At 38.5% G+C, this 22,350-nt stretch overlaps 7 protein-coding genes and 2 non-coding genes across 9 annotated transcripts; 4 read left to right on the plus strand and 5 right to left on the minus strand.

Moving 5' to 3' along the window:
• Nucleotides 1–1,347: 1,347 nt before the first annotated feature.
• LOC121763484 (17.3 kDa class I heat shock protein-like) lies at nt 1,348–2,149 on the minus strand. Its single transcript, XM_042159506.1, has one exon. It carries the CDS (start codon nt 1,971–1,973, stop codon nt 1,503–1,505), a length of 471 nt encoding a protein of 156 aa, XP_042015440.1. The 5' UTR covers nt 1,974–2,149; the 3' UTR covers nt 1,348–1,502.
• Nucleotides 2,150–3,370: 1,221 nt separating this feature from the next.
• LOC121766140 (17.3 kDa class I heat shock protein-like) lies at nt 3,371–4,050 on the plus strand. The gene has a single exon (XM_042162485.1). It carries the CDS (start codon nt 3,436–3,438, stop codon nt 3,904–3,906), a length of 471 nt encoding a protein of 156 aa, XP_042018419.1. The 5' UTR covers nt 3,371–3,435; the 3' UTR covers nt 3,907–4,050.
• A 596-nt stretch (nt 4,051–4,646) lies between these two features.
• Nucleotides 4,647–7,913, minus strand: LOC121764692 (7-deoxyloganetic acid glucosyl transferase-like). The gene is made up of 2 exons (XM_042160712.1): nt 6,570–7,913; nt 4,647–5,728 (listed from the first exon to the last, which is right to left on the minus strand). Exons 1-2 carry the CDS (start codon nt 7,087–7,089, stop codon nt 4,773–4,775), a joined length of 1,476 nt encoding a protein of 491 aa, XP_042016646.1. The 5' UTR covers nt 7,090–7,913; the 3' UTR covers nt 4,647–4,772.
• Nucleotides 7,914–10,098: 2,185 nt separating this feature from the next.
• On the minus strand, nt 10,099–10,865 carry LOC121763374 (17.3 kDa class I heat shock protein-like). The gene has a single exon (XM_042159382.1). The coding sequence runs from the start codon at nt 10,691–10,693 to the stop codon at nt 10,244–10,246; it is 450 nt and encodes a 149-aa protein (XP_042015316.1). The 5' UTR covers nt 10,694–10,865; the 3' UTR covers nt 10,099–10,243.
• Nucleotides 10,866–11,906: 1,041 nt separating this feature from the next.
• Nucleotides 11,907–12,026, minus strand: LOC121766203. The gene has a single exon (XR_006042938.1). It is a non-coding gene; the product is annotated as a U5 spliceosomal RNA (small nuclear RNA).
• Nucleotides 12,027–12,588: 562 nt separating this feature from the next.
• Nucleotides 12,589–12,709, minus strand: LOC121766196. Its single transcript, XR_006042932.1, has one exon. It is a non-coding gene; the product is annotated as a U5 spliceosomal RNA (small nuclear RNA).
• Nucleotides 12,710–15,425: 2,716 nt separating this feature from the next.
• Nucleotides 15,426–17,207, plus strand: LOC121764483 (receptor-like protein EIX1). The gene has a single exon (XM_042160494.1). The coding sequence runs from the start codon at nt 15,426–15,428 to the stop codon at nt 17,205–17,207; it is 1,782 nt and encodes a 593-aa protein (XP_042016428.1).
• A 158-nt stretch (nt 17,208–17,365) lies between these two features.
• LOC121764484 (receptor-like protein EIX2) lies at nt 17,366–17,992 on the plus strand. Its single transcript, XM_042160495.1, has one exon. It carries the CDS (start codon nt 17,366–17,368, stop codon nt 17,990–17,992), a length of 627 nt encoding a protein of 208 aa, XP_042016429.1.
• Nucleotides 17,993–18,900: 908 nt separating this feature from the next.
• LOC121763381 (class I heat shock protein-like) lies at nt 18,901–19,635 on the plus strand. The gene has a single exon (XM_042159392.1). It carries the CDS (start codon nt 19,020–19,022, stop codon nt 19,461–19,463), a length of 444 nt encoding a protein of 147 aa, XP_042015326.1. The 5' UTR covers nt 18,901–19,019; the 3' UTR covers nt 19,464–19,635.
• The last annotated feature ends 2,715 nt before the right edge of the window (nt 19,636–22,350 follow it).

The following is a 22,350-nucleotide window of genomic DNA, read 5'->3' on the forward strand; positions in this document are numbered from 1 at the left end:
TCCTTAGTTGTGCGTTCAACTTTAATCCGGCATGAATTTTAATAAATACTATATAAAATAAAAGATAGTAAAAGTTAGTACTAGAATGTTGGCCATTAATATATATATTAATTTAAATTAAAATATGGATGAAGTAATTTGGTAGAGTGTGAAATCAATGACTAAAATAGTAAAAATAAAGTGAGATAATTAATGATGGATATAAAAATTTGGGACTAACTGAGGGAGTTTGTTTTTGTATAAATGTAAAGTGTCGAACATGATATCACTGATTCAATTTTAATTCAATCGAGTAAAGGATTATACATACAAAATTCTTCTAATGTCTGTTGATTTTTACTTTCTCTATTCTTTTATAACTAAGACACTTCTTTTTAGGATAAAGTTTATGAATGAATGTTTAGTATGTTTGTTAAGTGGACACATAATAGAGAAAGATAGAGAAAAAAATAGAGCAAAATAAAATGACAAAGTGAATAAAGTAAGAGAAATGTTAATAAAGTAGAAGAGAAAATGTAAGTTAATTATTCATATATATGAAAATGACTTTACTATAAAGGAACTTTACAAAATAGAAAAACATCTCAGTTGTGAAGAAACGACAGAAATATTAATCTTGAGTACTAATCTTGTTAGATCGAAAATGAGGCTGCCCATTAATTCCTGATCCTGCATGATCCTAAAATGAATCTTATATTAATCTTGAATACTAATCTTTGTTTAATCCAAAAAAAAAAAAAGAATCTGCCCTGATCCTGTATGGTCCTGAAATGAATCTTGTTTAGTGTTATGTTTTACTACTACTATATTGATCTCCATGGGTGGTGTTTGATTTCCTAGATAAAATAGTACCGAGATACAATTTAGGATAGAGTTGTGAGATTATTTTAGTCATATGAGATTAGCTATGACTAATTATCTCATGATTATCCATCTAAGATTGAGTTGTAATATTGAATCTCATGAACCAAACATGCTACATATTTAATTTCGGGATACAATCTTGCAAACCGAACACCCCATAATAGATTATTTGGAATAGACTGTAAGATCAGATTCCTCCTAATTGAGAAAGGTTGTATTATCCTTCATGGAAGTAGTAGGAGTATTATTTAAGCCAGAAAAATTATGATCCGAATAGTGCTTTTATACTGTCCTAAAAAGTAAAAAATTATTTCACCTTACTCCACCTCATATCTGATAAGTACCATTGAGGTTGATGCAACTTTCAGAAATTGAGCAAACAAACTTTTTATATTGCTAAATTAAGAATGCGATTAAGTTTACAAGAAGACTTGTAACCTTAGAATATGTGTTAGGTTTTGCAGAGTATAAAAGTTCAAACACTAAATCAGAACATTCTGTTTATTATACGATCTTATACAACTTTTTGATAATAGTTTACATTAGTGTCCGAAAATTCAAAAAAAAAAAAAAACACAACCAACATCAATCATCACAAATTGAAAATCAAGAAAGACTTGGCCACCCAAAGTTTTCACTTAACCAGAGATATCAATGGCCTTCACTTCAGGCTTCTTCACTTCCTCTTTGGGCACAGTCACCGTCAGCACGCCATTCTCCATGGCCGCCTTCACCTGCTCCAGCTTGGCATTCTCTGGCAGCCTAAAGCGGCGGCAGAACTTGCCGCTGCTCCTCTCGATGCGGTGCCACTTGTCATTCTTCTCCTCCTGCTCCTTGCTTCTTTCTCCACTGATTTGCAGAATTCCACCATCTTCAACCTCAACCTTAATTTCCTCTTTCTTCAATCCGGGAACATCAACCTTGAAGAGATGGGCCTCCGGCGTCTCTTTCCAGTCGATGCGGGCGTTGGCCACCGCCGTGGTTTCACAGGCGGAGGAGGGGAGGTTAGTGGAGAGAGGAAAGTCCTGAAAGGGATCCCACACATCAAGAGAAAATGGGTCGAAGACGTTGCTGCTGCGGCGCCCGAAGAAGCTCGGAATCAGAGACATTTCTTGCTTCTAATCAGAGAATGTGTGTGTGCAGTTGATTGATTAATGGGGAAATTTGTATCACTCGAATTGTTTGATGGGGAATTGGGTGAAGGAGGATAATTTATAGCGCGAGGAGAGAATTCTGGTGATTCTCGAAGAGTCGAGGTTGGGCTAAGATGATGAACTCATGATTTAGCTAGTCGTTTCCAGATGCATCCATTTATTCAAATACTAGTAATAATTTATTTCTAAGTCAATATAAATAACTATTCAGCAATATTCGGGATTTTTAGATTATTTTTAAGTCTGAATATTGCAAACTTTTCGGTTCATTCCGATTTAACTACTACTACTATAAAAATACTCAAATTTAGATATTTTGTATCGATTATATTTATATTAATATTCTATTAAAATTTAAATATTTAGATTGATGTATATGGGGATATATTCATTTTCTTTTTGTATCTTTTGTTCTTTGTTCTTTTTAATCTCAACCCCACGATTTTGTCATCCGACGGTTAAATTGGTGCCTCGTGTCATTTAATAATGCAGATTTTCAGTTGAATAATGCACACCGACTAATAATGCACCATTATAGTGTAATAATGCAGATCATCTGGACCGTTGATGAATGAGATCTAACAGCCCATATTAAGAAGAATAAAGGATTAAGGGATGAATAGGAGAATAACGCTCCCCGATGTATATGACTTTATGTTTTCTTTCTCATTTGTGTTTATGATAATCGGTTGGCAAAGCAAATCAAATGTTATTGTCGAAAACTATGGAAGCAACTGTCGTAGTTGAATAGGAGAAATTTGGCATTTGAGCAACTAAATCTTGATTAACAAATGTATACTAAGTAGTACAAAAATTCTGACTTGAAACATATGTAAAATTATAAAATTATTACTGTACTTCTCCATTACTTCTATATTATAAGTCCAAATTGAATTTGATACGGATTATAAGAAATGTGTGAAAAAAGTGAATCTTATTTTATAAAATATGGAGTATTAATTTAATAGTAAAATGTGAATAAAATTAAGTTAATAAATGTGAGACTATTATCATTTATAAAAATAAATAAATTGAGGCTCCCAATATGAGATAACTAAAATAAACAACCCAGACCTGAGACGGGTGAAATATTATGTAATTACAATTTACAGTGTTAAAAAATTAAATACTCCGTAATACTCCTATTTGTAAATAAATTACAAGATGGGCTCAAAATGGGCCTTAATCTTCATGGTCTAGAATTAAATACGCTGATACAAAAGCCCATTTTGTGATGACTATGAACGGAACGTACTAGAATTTTCCAGAATCTGTAAAATTTGCAATTCGCAGATATCTAAAAGAATTATCTAGAATGATCACAAGCTGCTATAAATGACATGTTCACTTGTCGAATGATTATCATCAAATTCCGACAAATTCTTCGATAATCAAATCCAACAATCAATTCTTCAAAATGTCTCTGATCCCAAGCTTCTTTGGCAACCGCCGCAGCAACGTGTTCGACCCATTCTCCCTCGATGTGTGGGATCCCTTCGAAGGCTTTCCTCTCTCCACCAACTTCCCCTCCTCCGCCCGTGAAACGAGCGCGGTGGCCAACGCCCGCATCGACTGGAAAGAGACGCCGGAGGCACATCTCTTCAAGGTTGATGTTCCCGGATTGAAGAAAGAGGAAGTTAAGGTTGAGGTTGAAGATGGTTGCATTTTGCAAATCAGTGGGGAGAGAAGCAAGGAGCAGGAGGAGAAGAACGACAAGTGGCACCGCGTGGAGAGGAGCAGCGGCAAGTTCCTCCGCAGCTTTAAGCTGCCGGAGAATGCCAAGCTGGAGCAGGTGAAGGCGGCCATGGAGAATGGGGTGCTTACGGTGACTGTGCCCAAGGAGGAAGTGAAGAAACCTGATGTTAAGGCCATTGATATCTCTGGTTAAGCGAATAATCATCTCAAGAATTTCTGATTTCATATCTTTGATGTTAATGGAGTGAAAACGACGATGTAATAAATTGTGTAATGTGTAATCTATGCTTGATTTTGTATGTGTGAGATGTTAATAAGAACTTTTTTTTAAAGAAAATCCTAATTTCACTCTAAATTTATACTAGTAGTAAAAATAACTCCCAACATATACTTGTGTTTTTAAAAGTTGAGGGTCTAGTCATAGTTTGACGAAATTCTTAAGTTTTCCGGCGAATAAACTAATGGTCAGTATCGACACCACTTATATCATCAAAAATTAAATATATATGTATGTTCCATCCTAAATAGTCATGACATATGGACCACCAAAATTCATTTTATATGAAAATTGCAAAAAATCGAAATATCAGATTGAGACACGTATGCGCCATGTCTATAATTCTAAGTTTAACCTACATAGATAATGGTAAAAATCATGTGATGATTGCAAAAAGCGAAATTTTATATCGCAAGACAATTAAAATGAAGCTAAATAGAATTGAACATAATTTTGAGATTTCTTGGAAATTTGTCAACCAATAATAGAAAATTCATTGATTGTTACCGAATTTGCAGAATTCGTTTAAGAGGAAAAAGACGATAACAAGCGATGTGGTTTGAGATTTTATAATTTTGATTTACAAAATTACACATCGTTGAAATGAAATAACTTTATTTACGTCCCTTCTAAAATTGTATGCTAGATTTGTCATGTAGCATTGTTAACAAAGTAGTCTTATTTGATCCATCCAAATTGCAACTTATGAATAACAACATCCACTACAATTCTTTTCGATGATCATCCAACACATAGATGTTGAACTAAATTGATCAAAACCTTCATAAAACCGTAGACTTGAAGAACTCAATCAATCGATTCAAATTCATATACGAAGATCCCCCTTCACAAATAGCCTTCTTCGCCAAATTCGCCATACCACAAGCCTTCTTCAACAACTCTTCTCTCCTAACTCCCATCACCTCCCTAACCATCCTCTCAATCAACACCCTATCACAAGTATCCTTCATGTCCAATCCAATCTCCCACACCTCACTCACAAACCTACTATTCGTCGTCTGGTCCGCAAAATAAGGCCAACATAGCATCGGGACCCCAATCACTATACCTTCCAGAGTCGAATTCCATCCACTGTGCGTGAGAAACGCCCCAACCGACTCATGCCCTAGAACTAACTCTTGTGGCACCCATTCCACCATCAACCCTCTCAACCGCGTACCTTCTTCAATCTCGACCGGGATCTCGTCCCTGTCCCCAATAACCGAATCCGGTCTAACCACCCACAAGAATGTATATCCACTATTAACCAAACCATACCAAAACTCCAACAATTCATCTTTTGTCAACATTGTGATACTCCCAAAGCTAACATATATCACTGAATTGGGAGGCTGAGAATCTAACCAAGCAATGCAGGTGTTGTCTTCCTTCCAGAAGCTGCTAGAATGATGCGATGATTCGATTCCTTTTTCCTTTAACAATGATTTCAAATGGGAGTGTAAGGGGCCGATGGAGTAGAGATTGGGAATGTGTTTGCGGATTTGATCGAGGACTGGACCTTCTAAATCTTCGAATGTGTTGAGTATGAGAGCGGTGGCTTGAGCTGTTTTTTTGGTCTCTGTTTTGATGGATTGGAAGCCGGGATCGTTGACGTCTTCGACTCTGCAGAAGGCCGGGATGTCACGTCGCCGGAGGAGCTTCTCCATTCCCGGCACGCTTGTGACCATCAAGTCCATCTCTTTCTTTTTCCAAAATGTCAATTTGTCTTCGTTTTTATCTAAATCAAATTCACTAGAAATTAGGATGAAAATACTTTTGTCCGTTTTATCTACACACGTGTTTTATAAATATGAAAGAATGCAAGTATAAAAAAGTTATTTGAGTAACACTTTTGTGTGGAATATAAGTATTATAATGAAAAATATGAGTAGAATGAACTACGGAACGTGAGATTCACTTATTTGTATAAAATAAATGAAACATGTAACGAAAGACTGATTGAAATGAAAAATAGGAGATATACGAGTACTCCCTTTGTCCGTGATTAAATGTGTCATATTTGACCGACACGAGTTTTAAGAAATTGTAATAAAATGGGTAGAAAAGTTAGTGGAATATGAGACCTACTTTTATATATTGATTTCATAATAAAATATGAGTGAAATGAGTTAGTGAAATGTATGGTTCACTTACCAAATATAGTAAAAGTGAAATGAGACATTTATTCGCGGACGGATGAAACGGAAAAATTGAACATTTAATGACGGACGGAGGGAGTATTATTGAATTTAATCACCAAATATAATAAAAATAAAATGAGACATTTATTAGTAGACGGAAAAAAATGAGAGATTTAATGACGGACGGAGGGAGTACTGTTACATTTAATCGACCTAACTTTGAGGAGTACTGTTGAATTTAATCGACCTAACTTTGAGGTGCTAAAGTAATTTAGTACTCGACTAGTATGATTGTATTGAGTTGGTTATTTTTCCATTCGAAAAAATTTGTTGACTTTAAGCAAAAGTAGCTCTTAAAACAAAAGATAAAGGAGAAATTATTAGAACAAAACATATAGTAAAACAAAAGAGAAATTACTAAAACAGTAAGAATAGTACCTTTCAAAGGAACTTCGCCGGCGTCGATGATCTCTTGAATACAGAAATACGGCCAAAAAGAGCAGGCGCTGATCGTCCGGAAATACACAAACGGAATCCCCATTTCTTCCACCACCGGTATCGCGAAACTGAACACTCCGTCCATGATCAGGCAGCTCACGCGCTGCCTGCCGCCGCCGTCGCTCGACTCCATGAGGCGGCGGAACTGCGGCCCGCCCACCTCCTTGAGGCTGAGAACGATGTCCAGGATGCGGTGGCCGGAGCGGGGATGGTCGTCGGGGAGACCGTCGGAGATGGTGGCGACGCGGAAGGCAGTGGCGTAGCGGGAGAATCGGGAGTCGAGGCTGGCGTGGCGGAGGAGGCGGCGGTGGGTGTAATCGGAGAGGAGGATGGTGACGTGGAGGCCGGAGAGGCAGAGGATCTCCGCCAGGTTGAGCATGGAGTTCACGTGGCCTTGCAGTGGGACCGGGAATATCAGAATATGAGGCGGCGGCGTTACGGTGGTTTCTTGCTTCAACATCTTTGTTTCTATCTACTGTTATATTTTGTCTTAGGCAAGCAGTTTTAAAATGAGTAGTATACTTGATTTAGTGGATACTTAGAGTGTCCACAATGGTGGCCCTTGAAGGCCACCAAATGTGGCCCGGCCATCATTCGTGGCTCTCTTGTGGCCTTCACAATGATAAAGGCCACGAAATGTATAAAAACAATAGGGCCACGAAATATGGTCCTCTCCAAAAAATAAAATTAATTTGTTTGCTTTTGTAATAATATTTTTTAATTTATGTCTAATAAATTTTATTAGTCTTTCAATTTATGATGTTTATAAATTTAATTAAAATAATTTGGATTGTAAACAAAAAATATGTAACAATAATTTCGTTGTATTATCACGGTCAGCCCCGGTATGATCACGGTCGAAAAATCGCCGATGATAGAATGGCCGAGGGACTGCTGCGGCCGCTGCCTCCGCCGCATCTTCCGCCTCGTCGGCTTCACGTTGCACCGCTGCAACAAGGTTTTGGAACTCCAGATCTACCGCTTGTTGGAATTGTTCATCGTCGGAATCCATAGTTCCAAGGTTGTAGAAATTGGAAGGAAAGATTGGAGCAAAATGGAAGTAAAATGGAGTTGGAAAAATGGAAATGGGAGTGTATATTTATAAAGTAATTTTCGAAACATAAAAAAAAAAAAAAATCCCGCGGCCCGCTGCAGTGGAGGGCCGCGGCTCCCACGGCTCCGCGGCTCACCCTCGGCTCCCGGCCCTGCGCCCCGGCTCTGGCTCTCTGCAATGGGGGGCCGCGCACCGAGCCGCGGGCCACGGCTCCCCATTGTGGACACTCTAATGGTAATGGAGTTAGGAACATAGTACTTGTAGATCTCAATAAATAGCTCTTTTTTTTAGGGTAGTGATATGTCAATAGTTATGGTAATGGAGTTAGGAATATAGTACTTGTAGATCTCAATAAATAGCTCTTTTTTTAGGGTAGTGATATGTCAATAGTTAAGGTAATGGAGTTAGGAATATAGTACTTGTAGATCTCAATAAATAGCTCTTTTTTTTTGGGATAGTGATATGTCAATAGTTATGGTAATGGAGTTAGGAATATAGTACTTGTAGATCTCAATAAATAGCTCTTTTTTTTAGGGTAGTGATATGTCAATAGTTTTGGACTTTTGTATGAGGGAATCTCATACACTTATATGCTTTTACAAACTAATTCATGAAATAATGTCTTACTTATTTCTTTGTTCTAGGGCGTTCGTGATTTAAAATTATTTAGGGTCTATTTGATATACGAAATTGGACTATAATTCTATAAAATTGAATAGAAATTAAATCCTAGGTAAAGTAGAGTAATTGACACTATAAAATTGAATTTGAAAAATTTGTGTGTACGCACACAACACACACAATACACATTGCGCACACAATTTGTTTGTATGTGTGTGTGTGCGCAGTATGAGTATTTTCTAGTGTGTGTATTTTGTGTATGTGTGTGCACGATGGATATATGAGGTGAAAGATACAATTTAAAACTTTGAAATTCCAATTATCTACTTTAGATATAGAATTCAAATTGATATCCAAATATTAGATTTGAAATTGAATACTCTACTTCCAATTTAATTCCACGCTCCAAATTTAATGTTCCCAAACGGGGTCTTACATTTTTCATTTTCATTCGATATAAGAATAGTTAAATTGAGTTGAGCCAACAAGTACGCAGAACTATTTAAAAAGAAAATGACTCATCAAAAATTCCTAACACAAAAAAGAGAGATTCAAAAACTGGAACTGTCCAAATTATAAAACAAAAACATTCATGTGAGTCAGATAGTACATTTTCAAATTTAAACGTAAATTGATTGTAAACTAACCAAATCGAAAGTGATAAAATAATAAAAACAAAATTGGAGACCCTACATTAATTTGTAAATTTAAGTACATTAGTGTTTTCCTTTCCTAAGGAACTGGCTTGTTGATGCTGGTCTTTTGGGAGAATTAGATGTTTAAGATGCTATTTTTATTTTATTTTTTGGAATTTGGCTTATTAATAAACCATTAGTGGAAATCTGCAGATTTGGGCGGAGTTCTTGAAGAAAAATTGGGAATGAAACGGATGGGTTGTGTTGGGAACTGGGATGGGGTGGGTGAAAATATTAATTAAATAAGCAAGTTCAAATTCCAAAATTAAGTAATTTCAATATTTTTACACTATAAATGATAATCGATACTTTTATATAAAAAAAATCATTAATTCTTTTATACGAATAATTGATTCTTATTTTAATTTTTTGGGGAAGTTTTTAGTCTATATTAATATTTTTAATTATTTATAATTTATTATAAACTGATTTAATTTTAAATTTCATAAAAATTAACATCATTAAGATTATTTGTTTAGTCTACTAATTTTTTCAGTTTAATAATTTATAAAAAAATATTGATTAATTATTTTATTATATTTATTGAAATTAATATTATGAAAATTTTAATTAAATTTTCGCGTACAGTTTTTAGTTTAAATTTTTTTCATATATTTAAAAATGACAAGTTAAAATAAAATTAATTAATTTTACAGTTTTAATTAAAAATAATTATTGGAAATAATATTATCATAAAAACACTAAAAATTATCTTAGATGTAGTCTAGGTAACCAAACATATAATCTAATCCAATACTAATTTTAACCTAGATAAAGCCCATCTTAAAATATCTCATATTGTATTTCATTATTATTTTATCTAATCAAACAAACATGATCTAATTATTATTTTATATAATCAAACAAACATGACCTAGGAGTACTGTGGCCATATGATTTGACCCTACACAATACCCAAATCAACTGACGTATCAGATTTACTTCTAAGTTCTTGCATCTTGTGTTCGTTGTAATGGATCTATCACCTCATCAAATTACTAGCAAAAAAAGTCCCAATAATTAATGAATCTTGTAGATATGATCCTTACAAAAATTCATATAAAAATTCTTTTATATTAAATTAAAAACTCCAACCACATAAAACATAAAAGATTATTTCATTTCACTTCTTCATTGCACATGTGTTACATTCGACTCAATACACATTCAAACATGATTACAAAACAAAACACACACACACTTTATAAGTAAAAATGAATGCACATGCTTATTCAAATTCCAACTCAACCAGAGATATCAATAGACTTGACCTCAGGCTTCTTGACTTCCTCCTTCGGCACCGTCACCGTCAGCACCCCGTTCTCCATACTCGCCTTCACCTGTTCAACCTTCGCATTCTCCGGGAGGCGGAAGCGTCGCAGGAACTTCCCAGAGCTCCTCTCCACGCGGTGCCACGTGTCGTTCTTCTCCTCCTTCTCTCGGCTGCGCTCGCCGCTAATCTGGAGGACGTTCCCTTCCTCCACCTCCACCTTCACCTCCTCCTTCTTGAGGCCGGGCACGTCGGCCTTGAACACGTGCGCCTCCGGCGTCTCCTTCCAGTCCACCCGAGTCGCCGCGAACTGCGACGTCTCGTGGCCGGAGGAAGCCACGGGCCAGTCGCGGAAAGGGTCTAAGAGATCGAGGGAGAATGGGTCGGAGCTGCGGCGGCCGAAGAAGCTTGGGATGAGCGACATTGTGATTGATGATTTATGAGAGTGAATTATACTATGAAATGGTGATCAAAGTGTTTCTATTGTTGTTGATCGGTGAGGAGGAGGTGCACGCTTTTTATATGTCATGAAATGGTGCATTTATTAAATTGTTTGCTAGAAGAATTTAGTGTTAGGGAGAATGTTATGGAGGATTCGAGATTTTAAAAGTTGTTTCTAGAGGAGTATGTGTATGTCACATATGTAGGCCGTGGTGATGGCCAATCAAATGTTAGCACGTGTTTATATTATTTGCTATCCATTTCTTATTTAAAAATGACGTGTAAATAATAATTACTAGTATTTTTTATGATTTTATTTCTTTTTATTTAAACTCTATGTACTTATATTTCATGAAATGGGTATACAGAAACCATTAGTAATTTACAAGAACTCGTGAACATTTAAAAAATTGTGAACTTCAAATTAAGTAGCTGAAAAAAATGCACTTTGCAGTTTACATCTTTAGATTTCTGAATTTAAAATAATATCGCTAAAATCACTAAAAAATGTAAAAAAATAAATATTTTCTCCTTTTTACCACTAAACATTTGATTGACTCGAAACGTGAATCTCTACTCACTCACATCACATCGATTGAGAACATTTGCATTTTTTTTTCAAATGAGTTTATCCAATGTTTATTTGTGGTCTCTAGTGATTCTATAATGGTATCATCTTTTACTAACTGAAAAAATTAAATGGGAAGTCTCTACTACACATGAGTACAAAGATGATAAATATTGACTACAAATTGTTGGGAGTCTAAAATCACAAGAAAATCTAAAAAATAAGAGCATGTTGCTTGTCATAGCAAGCAGATACTAAAGATAAAAGAATAATTTGATATTTGCTCATTGCAAAGCTACTTGGGTGAAATTCAGCATACTAGGGAGATTTTATAATTATTTCTCATAGTATTGTTTGTATATTCGATGTGGGATACAATGATAAAACTTAACAAAGGGAGACGATTCAGTATTAGTTATCTACAATTAAATTGTATCCTGCTCACCATGGTTAATTAAATTATATTCAAGAAACAATTTCAGAAACCTTGGTTATGGTTTCTGAGCTTCAAATGAATTACGTAAAAATTTTGGGAAAGCAAAAGAAGTGTATTGAATGCCCTCAAAAAAAATATGAGTATGCGCTGCTTGAATGCAACAAACACATGCAAATTCTAGACTGAATTGGGGGTTTCCAATATTAGGAATGCCCTCAAAAAATATGAGTATGCTACTTGAATGCAACAAACACACAATATTCTTTAGTAAAAGGCGAAAGAATAGTTCGCTTTGTGCTCTAGGCGCAACTGCTTGAACCAAGTCATACACAACCAGGAGACTTTGAGTAAGGAGTTTCCTATCTCATTTTTTTTCTTTTATTTGGTGTGGGACATATATAGTAGTACTACTATTCAAGTTGGTTGCGTCTCATTTTTCTGTCATAGTAGTTGTTTGGGGAGTAGTTCTTAAGCTCTATTTCTAGCGAAAATAGTTTTAGTAAACTCTTTGACAGAGTTCTTATATACTACTTCAATTTTCTTAGTTCAAGAACTTGTTTATCCACCCATTCACCATAATTAAGAAAAAAGCTTGAGTAGGAACAGGAAGGTTCAACTTCTTTTAATTATCGCTCGGACACACTCTATACTCACGCTGTAACGAACATTGGATGACTGAAACAATCGACTTATTAATTAGAAAGAAAACGTTTTACCAATTGAGTTGTTCATAGTCAAGCGAAGATGCAAAAGAAAATCAGTTACATTCATAACAGGCTTTTTCAACATATTGTTTTATGTATTATGAAATGAACATCTCCAAAATATAGTACTACGTGATAACTAGGTGTAAAATCTAGACTGAATTGCTGGGAGTTTCCAATTATTGGAATCACCCTTCAAAAATAGTAGTATGCTGCTTAAATGCAACGAGCTCACGGTATTCTTTAGTAAAAGGCGAAAGAATAGTTCGCTTTGTGCTCAATGCACAGCTGCTTGACTCAAAGTCTGCAAACCATGGATACTTTATACAAGTTGTTTCCTAGGTTGTTTGGTTGTTTATTCAATGTGGGATGTATATAATAACAAAGCTACATCTCCTCTTCCATACAAGTTCAAAACAATATTAGTTAATCACTAAGGGCACCCGCAACGCTGTGCCGTTGCGGTTCCTATGCCGTTCCGGCGGAACGGTTCCGCGGCGGCACGCGTTGCTGGCCTCGTTCCGTCGCCATTCCGTTCCCATGCCGTTCCCATACCGTGCCGCGTTCCGTTCCGGAGGAACCCGGAACGAAAGGTTCCGCCACGCACCGAGGCGACGTGGCGGCCTCCCATTCGACGCGTGAAGCCCACTCGCTGCCCCGCGAGTGGGCTTCGTCCTGGTGACGCAATAATTCAATTTTTTTTTAAAAAAAAAATCGAATTTAATAATAAAAAAAATTGCAACGGTAATGTGACCGTTTTTTTATATCCGTTTTGTATTTTTTTTTATTTTTTTTTATTTATTTACTCTATAAATACTCATATTTCATACCCATTTCAATCACAAACACACATCTATTCCTCTCTATTTCCACCCCAATTTTCATCTCAAATCAACTCTGCTTTCCTTCTCCCAAATTTAATCAAATTAATGGATCCTTTTGAACAAATGCGTCAAATATTGCAAATATCACTTGAAGAAGATCGACGACGGGAGGCCGAAGAAGCCGCGCCGCCCCAACGACGCTCCCGTACGTACATCCATCGTAACCGGGAGAAAGCCGCTGCAAGGTTAGTACGCTACTACTTCTGCAATAACCCGGTTTGGGGAGATACGTACTTCCGTCGCCGTTTCCGCATGGGAAAACCTTTATTTCTCCACATCGCGAATACTTTGGCAGCCCGGGAAGAGTTCTTCCAGGAAGGGTACGACGCGGTCGGCCGTCCCAGCCACACGACGCTGCAGAAATGTACTGCAGCAATCCGCCAGCTTGCGACTGGACAAACGGCCGACATGTTCGACGAATACCTCCACATCGGAGACAGCACTGGGCGAATGTGCTTGCTCAAATTCTGCAAAGGCGTCCGGGCAGCCTTCACCGACGAATTTCTCCGGAGGCCAAGCACGACCGATTGTCAGTTCCTGCTCGACCTTCACGAAACAGTGCACGGATTCCCCGAGATGCTCGGCAGCGTCGATTGCATGCACTGGCAATGGAAGAATTGCCCGGTGGAGTGGAAGGGGTCCTACACGAGCGGCCACAAAGGCACCCACCCAACCATTATACTTGAGGCCGTTGCCGACTACCGCCTTTGGATCTGGCACGCGTACTTCGGGGTCCCCGGGTCGAACAACGACGTAAACGTGCTCCACCAGTCCGACCTCTTGACCGAAGTTTTGGATGGTAAAGCGCCGGCCATCAACTTCGTCGCCAACAACCGGCTTTATAAAATGGGGTACTATCTCGCCGATGACATCTACCCGAAGTGGCCTACCTTCATGAAGACGTGCAGTGGGTCTGCGAACCCAAAGCAGGCTCTTTTTGCGCAGAAGCAGAAGGCTGCTCGCAAGGATGTGGAGAGGTCGTTCGGGGTTCTCCAAGCGCGCTTCAACATCATCAAAGCCCTGGCTCGTACGTGGTTCATGGAAAACATGGTCGACATCATGTATACGTGCATAATCTTGCACAACATGATTGTCCAAGACGAAGGACCCGAGGCGGGAAATTGGTTCGACGACGAATCCCCCGGAAGCTCAACCGCAAGTAGTCCGCCTCGAAGTGGAGCGCATCCGTCTATACAAGAACGGTTATCTATTCGTGCAAGGACACGTGACTCTAGTGCCCAAACCCAACTCCAACAGGATCTAATTGAGCACATTTGGGCAAATTTTGGCGGATGAAATTATTAAAATTGTGTACTTTTATTTTTTTAGGATTTTAATTGTGTGCTTTTTATTTTTTTAGGATTTTAATTGTGTGCTTTTTATTTTTCTAAAAGTTTAAATTTTTTTTAATGTTGTGTATTTTTTAATAAAGTGTGTTTATTTTTTAATAAAGTGTGTTTATCTAAATTGAATTGGGTTGGAATTAAAAAAAATGAAATTGAATGAATAGTAATTTAAGGAACGGTTAAGGAACGGAGGGTTGCAGGTTCCGTTCCTTAGTTAAGGAATGGAGTAAAAAAGTACAGTGGGACCCTCAAATAGTGGTTTAAGGAACGGTATAGGAACAGCGTTGTGGATGGCCTAACTATTAAAAATGACAAATCCACAATATTAGTTAATGACTAACTATTAAAAATGACAAATCCATTAGATTATTTTATTATAATCCGTGTCATCCATGTCAAATTTGTTTCTAGATGAATGCAGCATTAGCTATAATCCATATAAGAAAACACAAAAAATCATACTATAAGAGAGAGTGACATAAAATAAATTAATGTGGGGAAATAGGATTCAACAAGACTTCATCATAGACTTCCTAGAAATTTCTGAATCCAAGACTTCATCATAGACTTCCTAGAAATTTCTTAGATGAAGGGATTAATTCAAAGTGCTTTACAAATTTATTTTTTTCAAATGAAACGATGAATACCTCAAAACATAGAGCTTTCTTCTTCTTCTTCTTCCTCATCACCATCTTCTCCAATTCCAATTCCTTCACATCAAGCTACGGCGGCAGCACAAGTTTCTGCGACAAAACCGAAAAACAAGCTCTTTTAACCATGAAGGAATCCTTAAAAATCACCAACCACACCCTCTCCTTATGGAACACCACCAACTCCAACTGCTGCGTATGGAACGGCGTCGTCTGCAGCGATCTAACCGGCCACGTTCATCGCCTCCATCTCCATTCTCAATCCTTACACGCCAAGCTAAACCTCTCCACCCTTCTTGATCTCAAGCACCTCACATATCTTGATCTCAGCCAAAACAGCTTCCAAGGATCAATCCCTTCATCCATAGCTTCACTCAAGAATCTCGAGTATCTGAATCTCTCCAACGCCAGATTCCACGGAAAGATTCCTCCGACGATAGGGAATCTTTCGAACCTCCGCACTTTGGTTCTAGAAGGTTCTGGCCAGAAAGTGCAAGGGCTCGAATGGCTGTCTGGTTTAGTCCGTTTGAAGCATCTCAACATGAATTTCGTCGACATCGGAAGGGATAACAAGTGGTTGGAAATCATCAACGCTCTTCCTCGTTTGGTTGAGCTGCATCTTCGTGGCTGCAAGCTTCTCTCACCTAGAATTGATCATGTAAATGTCACTTCTCTAACCTTTCTTGATCTCTCTAGGAATGAGATTGCCTCATTTTCAATTGCAAGGTGGATTCTCCGACAAGGTAGCCTTCTGTTTCTTGAAATGAGTCGAAACTATTTCCAAGGCTACATTCCATCTACTAGCAATACAACCAAATTGCAACACATTGATCTCTCTTGGAATAAACTCAGCTCCCCGATTCCGGATTGGATTTACTCATGCCATGATCTGAAGTTTGTGTATCTGGGAAATAATTTCTTGAACGGTACGATTTCAAAACACGTAGAGAATCTAACGTCTCTTGAAACTTATGATTTGAGGTACAATGTGATTTCTGGGGAAATACCAAGAGATATTAGTAGTTTGTGCATGGTGCGAGTATTGGACTTGTCTGGTAACAGACTGGAAGGGAATGTATCTCATTTATTTGAAAATATGTCCCGTTGCTTCTTGGAAGCAGTCGTGATACTGCGCCTGAGGCAGAATAAACTGTCTGGTCACTTGACGGATCAGTTTGGTGAGTTTAAGAATTCGAGGTTTCTTGATCTCACCAAGAACTCAATATCCGGAGTGATTCCTAATAGTTTAGGTAAATTATCACGCCTAAGGAGATTATGGCTCGGATTCAACAAACTGGGAGGAGAGTTGCCAGTGAGCATAGGGCAGCTTTCAAAGTTGAGAAGTCTTACATTCGGGCGTAATATGATGGAAGGAGTTGTGAACGAAACTCACTTCGAAAAACTCACTAAACTGAAGTACTTGTTTGCATCCGGCAACAACTTTACTTTGAAAGTGAGCCCAGATTGGATTCCACCTTTGGAAATTGGCCTTGGTTCATGGAATCTTGGGAAAGTTTCTGAGATAGCCTCATGGATTCAACTACATTGTAAGAATGTTTTAGTTCTTGATTTATCTGACACTGGGCTGTCTGGTGAAGTTCCAATATGGGTTTGGGATGTGATTTCACTCAACCTTTCTCACAACCATTTTCATGGAGAAATCCCGGATTTTAAACCGTGGGGAAATCGCCTTGTTTTCCCTTATTATCGTCATGTTTATTTGAGTTCCAATCGATTTAGTGGCCCGTTGCCTCGGGTATCATATGATACATTGGAGTTGGATCTTTCCAACAATTTTTTCTCAGGCAGTTTGTCACACTTTCTATGCGATGCCACAAGTGATAGTACTAATATACTCAAGATTCTCCATTTGGGAAATAATTTGATAAGTGGGGAGATTCTTGGATGAAATGGTCTTCTTTGTAATACATCAATCTAGGTAACAACTTGTTGTTTGGAAGAATCCCTAGCTCTATAGGGTCTTTGTCTAATTTGTTATCCTTGAATCTTGGTGGAAACAATTTCTCGGGACAAATACCTCTGTCAATACCAAATTGCACCAAACTAATGAAGTTTGATCTTGGTGACAATGGCCTTGTTGGGAAAATGCCAACATGGATTGGAACTAGCTTCTCCAATTTGATGATTCTTGTCTTGAGCTCCAACAAATTTAGTGGTGACATTCCTTCAACTTTATGTCACTTACACACCCTCCAAATCTTGGATATCTCAAGTAATCATTTCTCTGGGGTGATACCTCCTTGTGTTCATAATCTCACTGCAATGGCTACAAGAAGAAGTTTTGGTGGTGGAGGCATACAATATTCTCAAGTGTTTGATGCATTTATAGAGAGTGTGTTGATCGATGCAAAAGGATTAGTGCTTCAATATGATACCATTCTTGTATTGGTGACAAGCATCAACCTCTCTGATAACAATCTCTCTGGGGAGATCCCGAAGGGATTCACCAGCTTGGTCGAGCTCAAATTCTTGAACTTGTCGAGGAATCACTTGATAGGGTCGATCCCACAGAGAGTCGGAGATATGAGGGAGTTGGAGTCTCTTGATCTCTCAAGAAACTCCCTGATCTGTCAGATTCCAATTAGTGTCACAAGACTCTCCTTTCTGAGTTATATCGACTTGTCTTATAATTTGTTGGAGGGGAAGATTCCGGAAAGTACTCAAATTCTTTAGCATGGATGCTTCGAGTTTTGTCGGAAACCATCTTTGTGGGCCGCCGTTGCCATGTAATTGCAACGAGTCTTGTAACGCGAATGAGGATGAGGATGAGGATGAGAAGGAGAACAAGGATGTAATAGATTGGTTTAAAGTGTTGGTATTGCTTGGATATGTGGTTGGATTTGTAGTCGTGTGTATGATATTGGTCTTGAACAAATCGTGGAGAGAAGCCTATTTTGGTTTGGTGGAGAGAGTTTGGCACAGAATTTGTCTATTCCACCATAAAATGGGTGGTGATCAAAGAATCATTGATAGGATAATGAGGTAGTAGTGCATTCAAAGTTCAATCTCAATTGTATTATTGTGTAACATCTCTTATTTTATATAGAAGTATGTTATTGAAATTTTTTATTTTAAGAAATAAGACTATTTTTTTTGGACGGAAGAGTACTAAAATTATAGAACATGGAGTACATATTTAGAAGGAACACCGGTTTTTATACTGACATTTTTTCCATCAACATAATATGACATGTTACGTTGAAATTACTTTTATAAGAAAATCAAACTCGTGAAAAAATTACTAGGAGACGTAAATTTATTATATTAACGTATCAAATTTTATGAAGTACATAAAAAATTTTCCATCAACATAATCTGGCATGTTACATCGAATTTACTTTATAAGAAAATCAAACTCCTGAAAAAATTGCTGAAAAACGTAAATTCATTATATTAGCGTATCAAATTTTATGAAGTACATAAAAAAAAATTCCAAATTTTCGATTTTAGGAATCATTATCCCTTGATTAATCATAGCTTAGTTGAAATTGAATTTTCGAGAGATTTCTGTGTGTATTCCAGATAAGGTCATCTAATATGTTCCTGAACTCTCTAAACTTGTCCACACAACTATTTTTAAATCAAACGAAATTATATATATACCTGAATCTCCCTCCTTCAAAATCACTCATCAAATTCGAACATCAAAAATTCATTCAAACATATCTCAATCTCATCATCAAATTAACACAGAAAAAAAATGTCTCTGATCCCAAGCGTTTTCGGACGGCAGAGAGGCGCAATCGACCCCTTCTCCGGTGACCTGTGGAACCCATTCCGCGACATTCGCGGCGATGAGGCGTCGCAGTTCGCGGCGGCGCGCGTGGACTGGAAGGAGACGGCGGAGGCGCACGTGTTCAAGGCGGACCTGCCCGGGCTGAAGAAGGAGGAGGTGAAGGTGGAGGTGGAGGACGGGAACGTGCTCCAGATAAGCGGCGAGCGCAGCCGCGACAAGGAGGAGAAGAACGACACGTGGCACCGCGTGGAGAGGAGCTGTGGAAAGTTCCTGCGCCGCTTCCGCCTCCCGGAGAATGTGAAGATGGAGGAGGTGAAGGCGGGCATGGAGAATGGGGTGCTCACTGTTACCGTGCCCAAGGCGGAGGTCAAGAAGCCGGAGGTGAAGGCGATTGAGATCTCCGGTTGAGACGGCGGCGGAGCGGAGCGTAGGCTTGTTTTTTGTGAGTGTGATTAAATAATGAAGGTGTGGTTTGTGTTTGTAATATACTTCTACTTTGTATTAAAATAAATAAAATTGTGTACTTACTTTTTATTTTGTTTTTAATTTGAATGATTAAAGTGATGATTCGACAGGTTAATTTTAGACTTAATGTTTGAATTTGATTTTATTGTTGGAATATGAGATATGAGGTTATTTGTATCCAAGGAAATCTATAATAAACGTGTTTCAGAACGAAGATTTTAGATTTTTACATTTTCTTGTGTTTTGGAAATAATGTGACTCGTGGAGAAAGGCATTCAAGTGTTTACGTGTATGCATATCACGCCTCACGCAACCATAAACGAAGTACTCCTATTATACTTCTTCACATGTGAATTGTATCACCGATTTAACGTGACCAAATTACCCTAATTTGAAAATTCTATAAATTCTGTTTTGTATGCCATATAATTATAAAAAATAAATTATTGATTGTATCACGGCGATATTAAGCGCTAAGCGCGCTAGTTAAGTTGAATTTCAATTACTTACATGTAAATTCAAATATGGTACTTAGCCACTTAGACAAAACTTTTGGCATCCCAAAAATGAGTCTTGTGTTTCTGTTCAGTTAAATTTTACACAAATATGAGGCAAATCTCTTGTTCATTTTTAAGAATAGAAAATATTCTTCTCATTTATTTTTCATGCAAACATCATCTCATATACAAACTAATCTTTCAATTAAGTATCTAATTATGCTTAAAATTTTAATGTAAATAGTTTATATGCTGGGCCATAATATATAACGATCCATAAACATAATTTTCTACCTTTTTTCTGTTCTATACCAAAATTCAAGTCCCATTCAAAAGGTCCAAAAAGGCAAAAACCCAAACCCTAAGGGTGTCCACTATAGGCGCTCCGGCCGCCCCCATTCCGATACCGCCCCGCTGGTCTATAGTGGAGGGAGCGTCCGCCCCGGGGCTGATGATTTTTGTTGGGGCAAACGGCACTCCGGCGAGTTATGTGCAAGGACGCGCCGGTGCTCGATCGTTGCGCCTATAGGCGCGCCTGCCTATAGTGCGCCGGCGATCGGCGCGCCCGCCGCCCCCATTATTTTATTTTATTTTTGAAAATTCTACTATAAATACCACTCCACCACCACCCATTTTACACCCTTTTCAAACAATCTCAATTCATTCACTCTCTACTATAAATACCACTCCACCACCACACATTTTACACCATTTTCAAACAAGACGATGTGAAGGCCTGTCTATGGCCCAATTCAACACGGAAGGCTGGTCGAAGTTCACCATGTGGGAGGAGTATCTGGTTCTCGAGCACTGTCCGAAATTCCGGGCCATCTGTGCGCAAGAGCGGGCAGGAGCTCCTTGGGCGAAGCGTACTAGACATAACATAGTCGGGGACTACAGCAGCGGCAGCGGCTCGCAATCATTCGACCTCAACGACGAGCAAACCGAAGAGCCCTCCGCTACACACTCTAGGCGCCCACGCCCTCCGGGACAACAAGCCTCTATCCGAAGCGCTTGAGTGGCTGGAAGTTCCTCCCGCCTATCGTCGGCCGCGTCGGGATCGCGCATCCCGTAGCCTGCCCCTATACCGCAACCCATGGCCCCTGGTCCCCACGAGGTCTTGAGAGAGAACCTAGATGTGCAGTTGTTGAAACAACTGCAGGACAACTGTCGTTTCTACGAGACCGCAACCGACCCGGTCATCTAGGGTATATATTGGAAACTCATAAGGGAGATCCAGCGCCGGCTAGGCTTGAATGATGAGGATTGTATTGGGGCGGCCGGCGGCGGAGAAGAGGAGGAGGAATCCGATTCCGCCACCGAGTAGTCAGTGGCGGTTTTATTATTTATATTGTTTTTAAATGTTCGTTGTATACTTTTACCGTTTCCAATAGAATGAATATTCGGTCCAAATTACCTCATTTTCTAATTATTTACATCCGATAATTTTAATTGATTTAATATAGACGAAAATAAAATAAAATGATAAGTGGCTAAAACTTTTGGAGCTATTGGAAGTGTCCATCTTATAACTGCGGACAATTTTTTTTTGTGGGCGCAGACAAATTAACTAGGGTTGTGGACAAAAAAGGGGCGGGGCTATTGGGGCTGTCCGACTATAGTGGACACTCTAAGATGCAACCAATCTTCTAATTTTGATAGTGTGCATTAACTCTAAACACTAAGGCCATCCGCAACGCTGTCTCTTAACCGTCTCATACCTTAACTATTCATGGGCCCCACTGTACTTTTCAATCCATCTCTTAATTAAGAGACAGAACCTGCAACCCTCCATCTCTTATCTGTCTCTTAACCATCTATTAACTTACTATTCATTCAATTTCATTTTTATTTTTTTTCAACAAATTCAATTAATAAAAAACACACTTCATTAAATAAAAAAATACAACTTAAAATCTTAAAAAAATACATAATTAAATTCGTGGTAAAATAAATAAAAAAATATAATTCAAAATACAATTTTATAGAAATTAAAAAAACTACTCCGCCGGCGAATCATCTCCCGAAGGCGGTGGCTGTGCAGTCAAGCTACCTGGAGGCGGAATACCAATTTGTCTTGCCATATACTCAATTCCGGCAAGATGTGCTTAGTATTGTGGAGGCGTCATGCGGAAAGTGTCCGCCATCGTGGCGGTCAAGTACATGGACAATATGGTGTTCGAGCCCGAGACCGAGCCCTAGCCCGCCTGGCTTGATTCGCCTCGGCCCCTCCTCCCTCTAGCCACCTTCGCCGCCTTGGTCCCTTGCGGCCGAGAGCGCCCAATGGAGGACGCCTCGGCATCGTATGCCGAGCCCAGCCCATCTTTCCTCGT

Source organism: Salvia splendens, chromosome 14 (assembly GCF_004379255.2).
Source record: "Salvia splendens isolate huo1 chromosome 14, SspV2, whole genome shotgun sequence".
In the NCBI taxonomy this organism is placed as follows: domain Eukaryota; kingdom Viridiplantae; phylum Streptophyta; class Magnoliopsida; order Lamiales; family Lamiaceae; genus Salvia; species Salvia splendens.

Excerpts from the sequence above, each read along its gene's own strand:
- LOC121763484 (XM_042159506.1), bottom strand. The coding sequence starts at position 1,973 with ATGTCTCTGATTCCGAGCTTCTTCGGGCGCCGCAGCAGCAACGTCTTC.
- LOC121766140 (XM_042162485.1), top strand. The coding sequence starts at position 3,436 with ATGTCTCTGATCCCAAGCTTCTTTGGCAACCGCCGCAGCAACGTGTTC.
- LOC121764692 (XM_042160712.1), bottom strand. The coding sequence starts at position 7,089 with ATGTTGAAGCAAGAAACCACCGTAACGCCGCCGCCTCATATTCTGATA. Across the intron at positions 5,729-6,569 it reads CGGCGAAGTTCCTTTGAAAG|ATAAAAACGAAGACAAATTG; the intron begins GTACTATTCTTA and ends AATTTGATTTAG.
- LOC121763374 (XM_042159382.1), bottom strand. The coding sequence starts at position 10,693 with ATGTCGCTCATCCCAAGCTTCTTCGGCCGCCGCAGCTCCGACCCATTC.
- LOC121764483 (XM_042160494.1), top strand. The coding sequence starts at position 15,426 with ATGAAGGAATCCTTAAAAATCACCAACCACACCCTCTCCTTATGGAAC.
- LOC121764484 (XM_042160495.1), top strand. The coding sequence starts at position 17,366 with ATGAAGTTTGATCTTGGTGACAATGGCCTTGTTGGGAAAATGCCAACA.
- LOC121763381 (XM_042159392.1), top strand. The coding sequence starts at position 19,020 with ATGTCTCTGATCCCAAGCGTTTTCGGACGGCAGAGAGGCGCAATCGAC.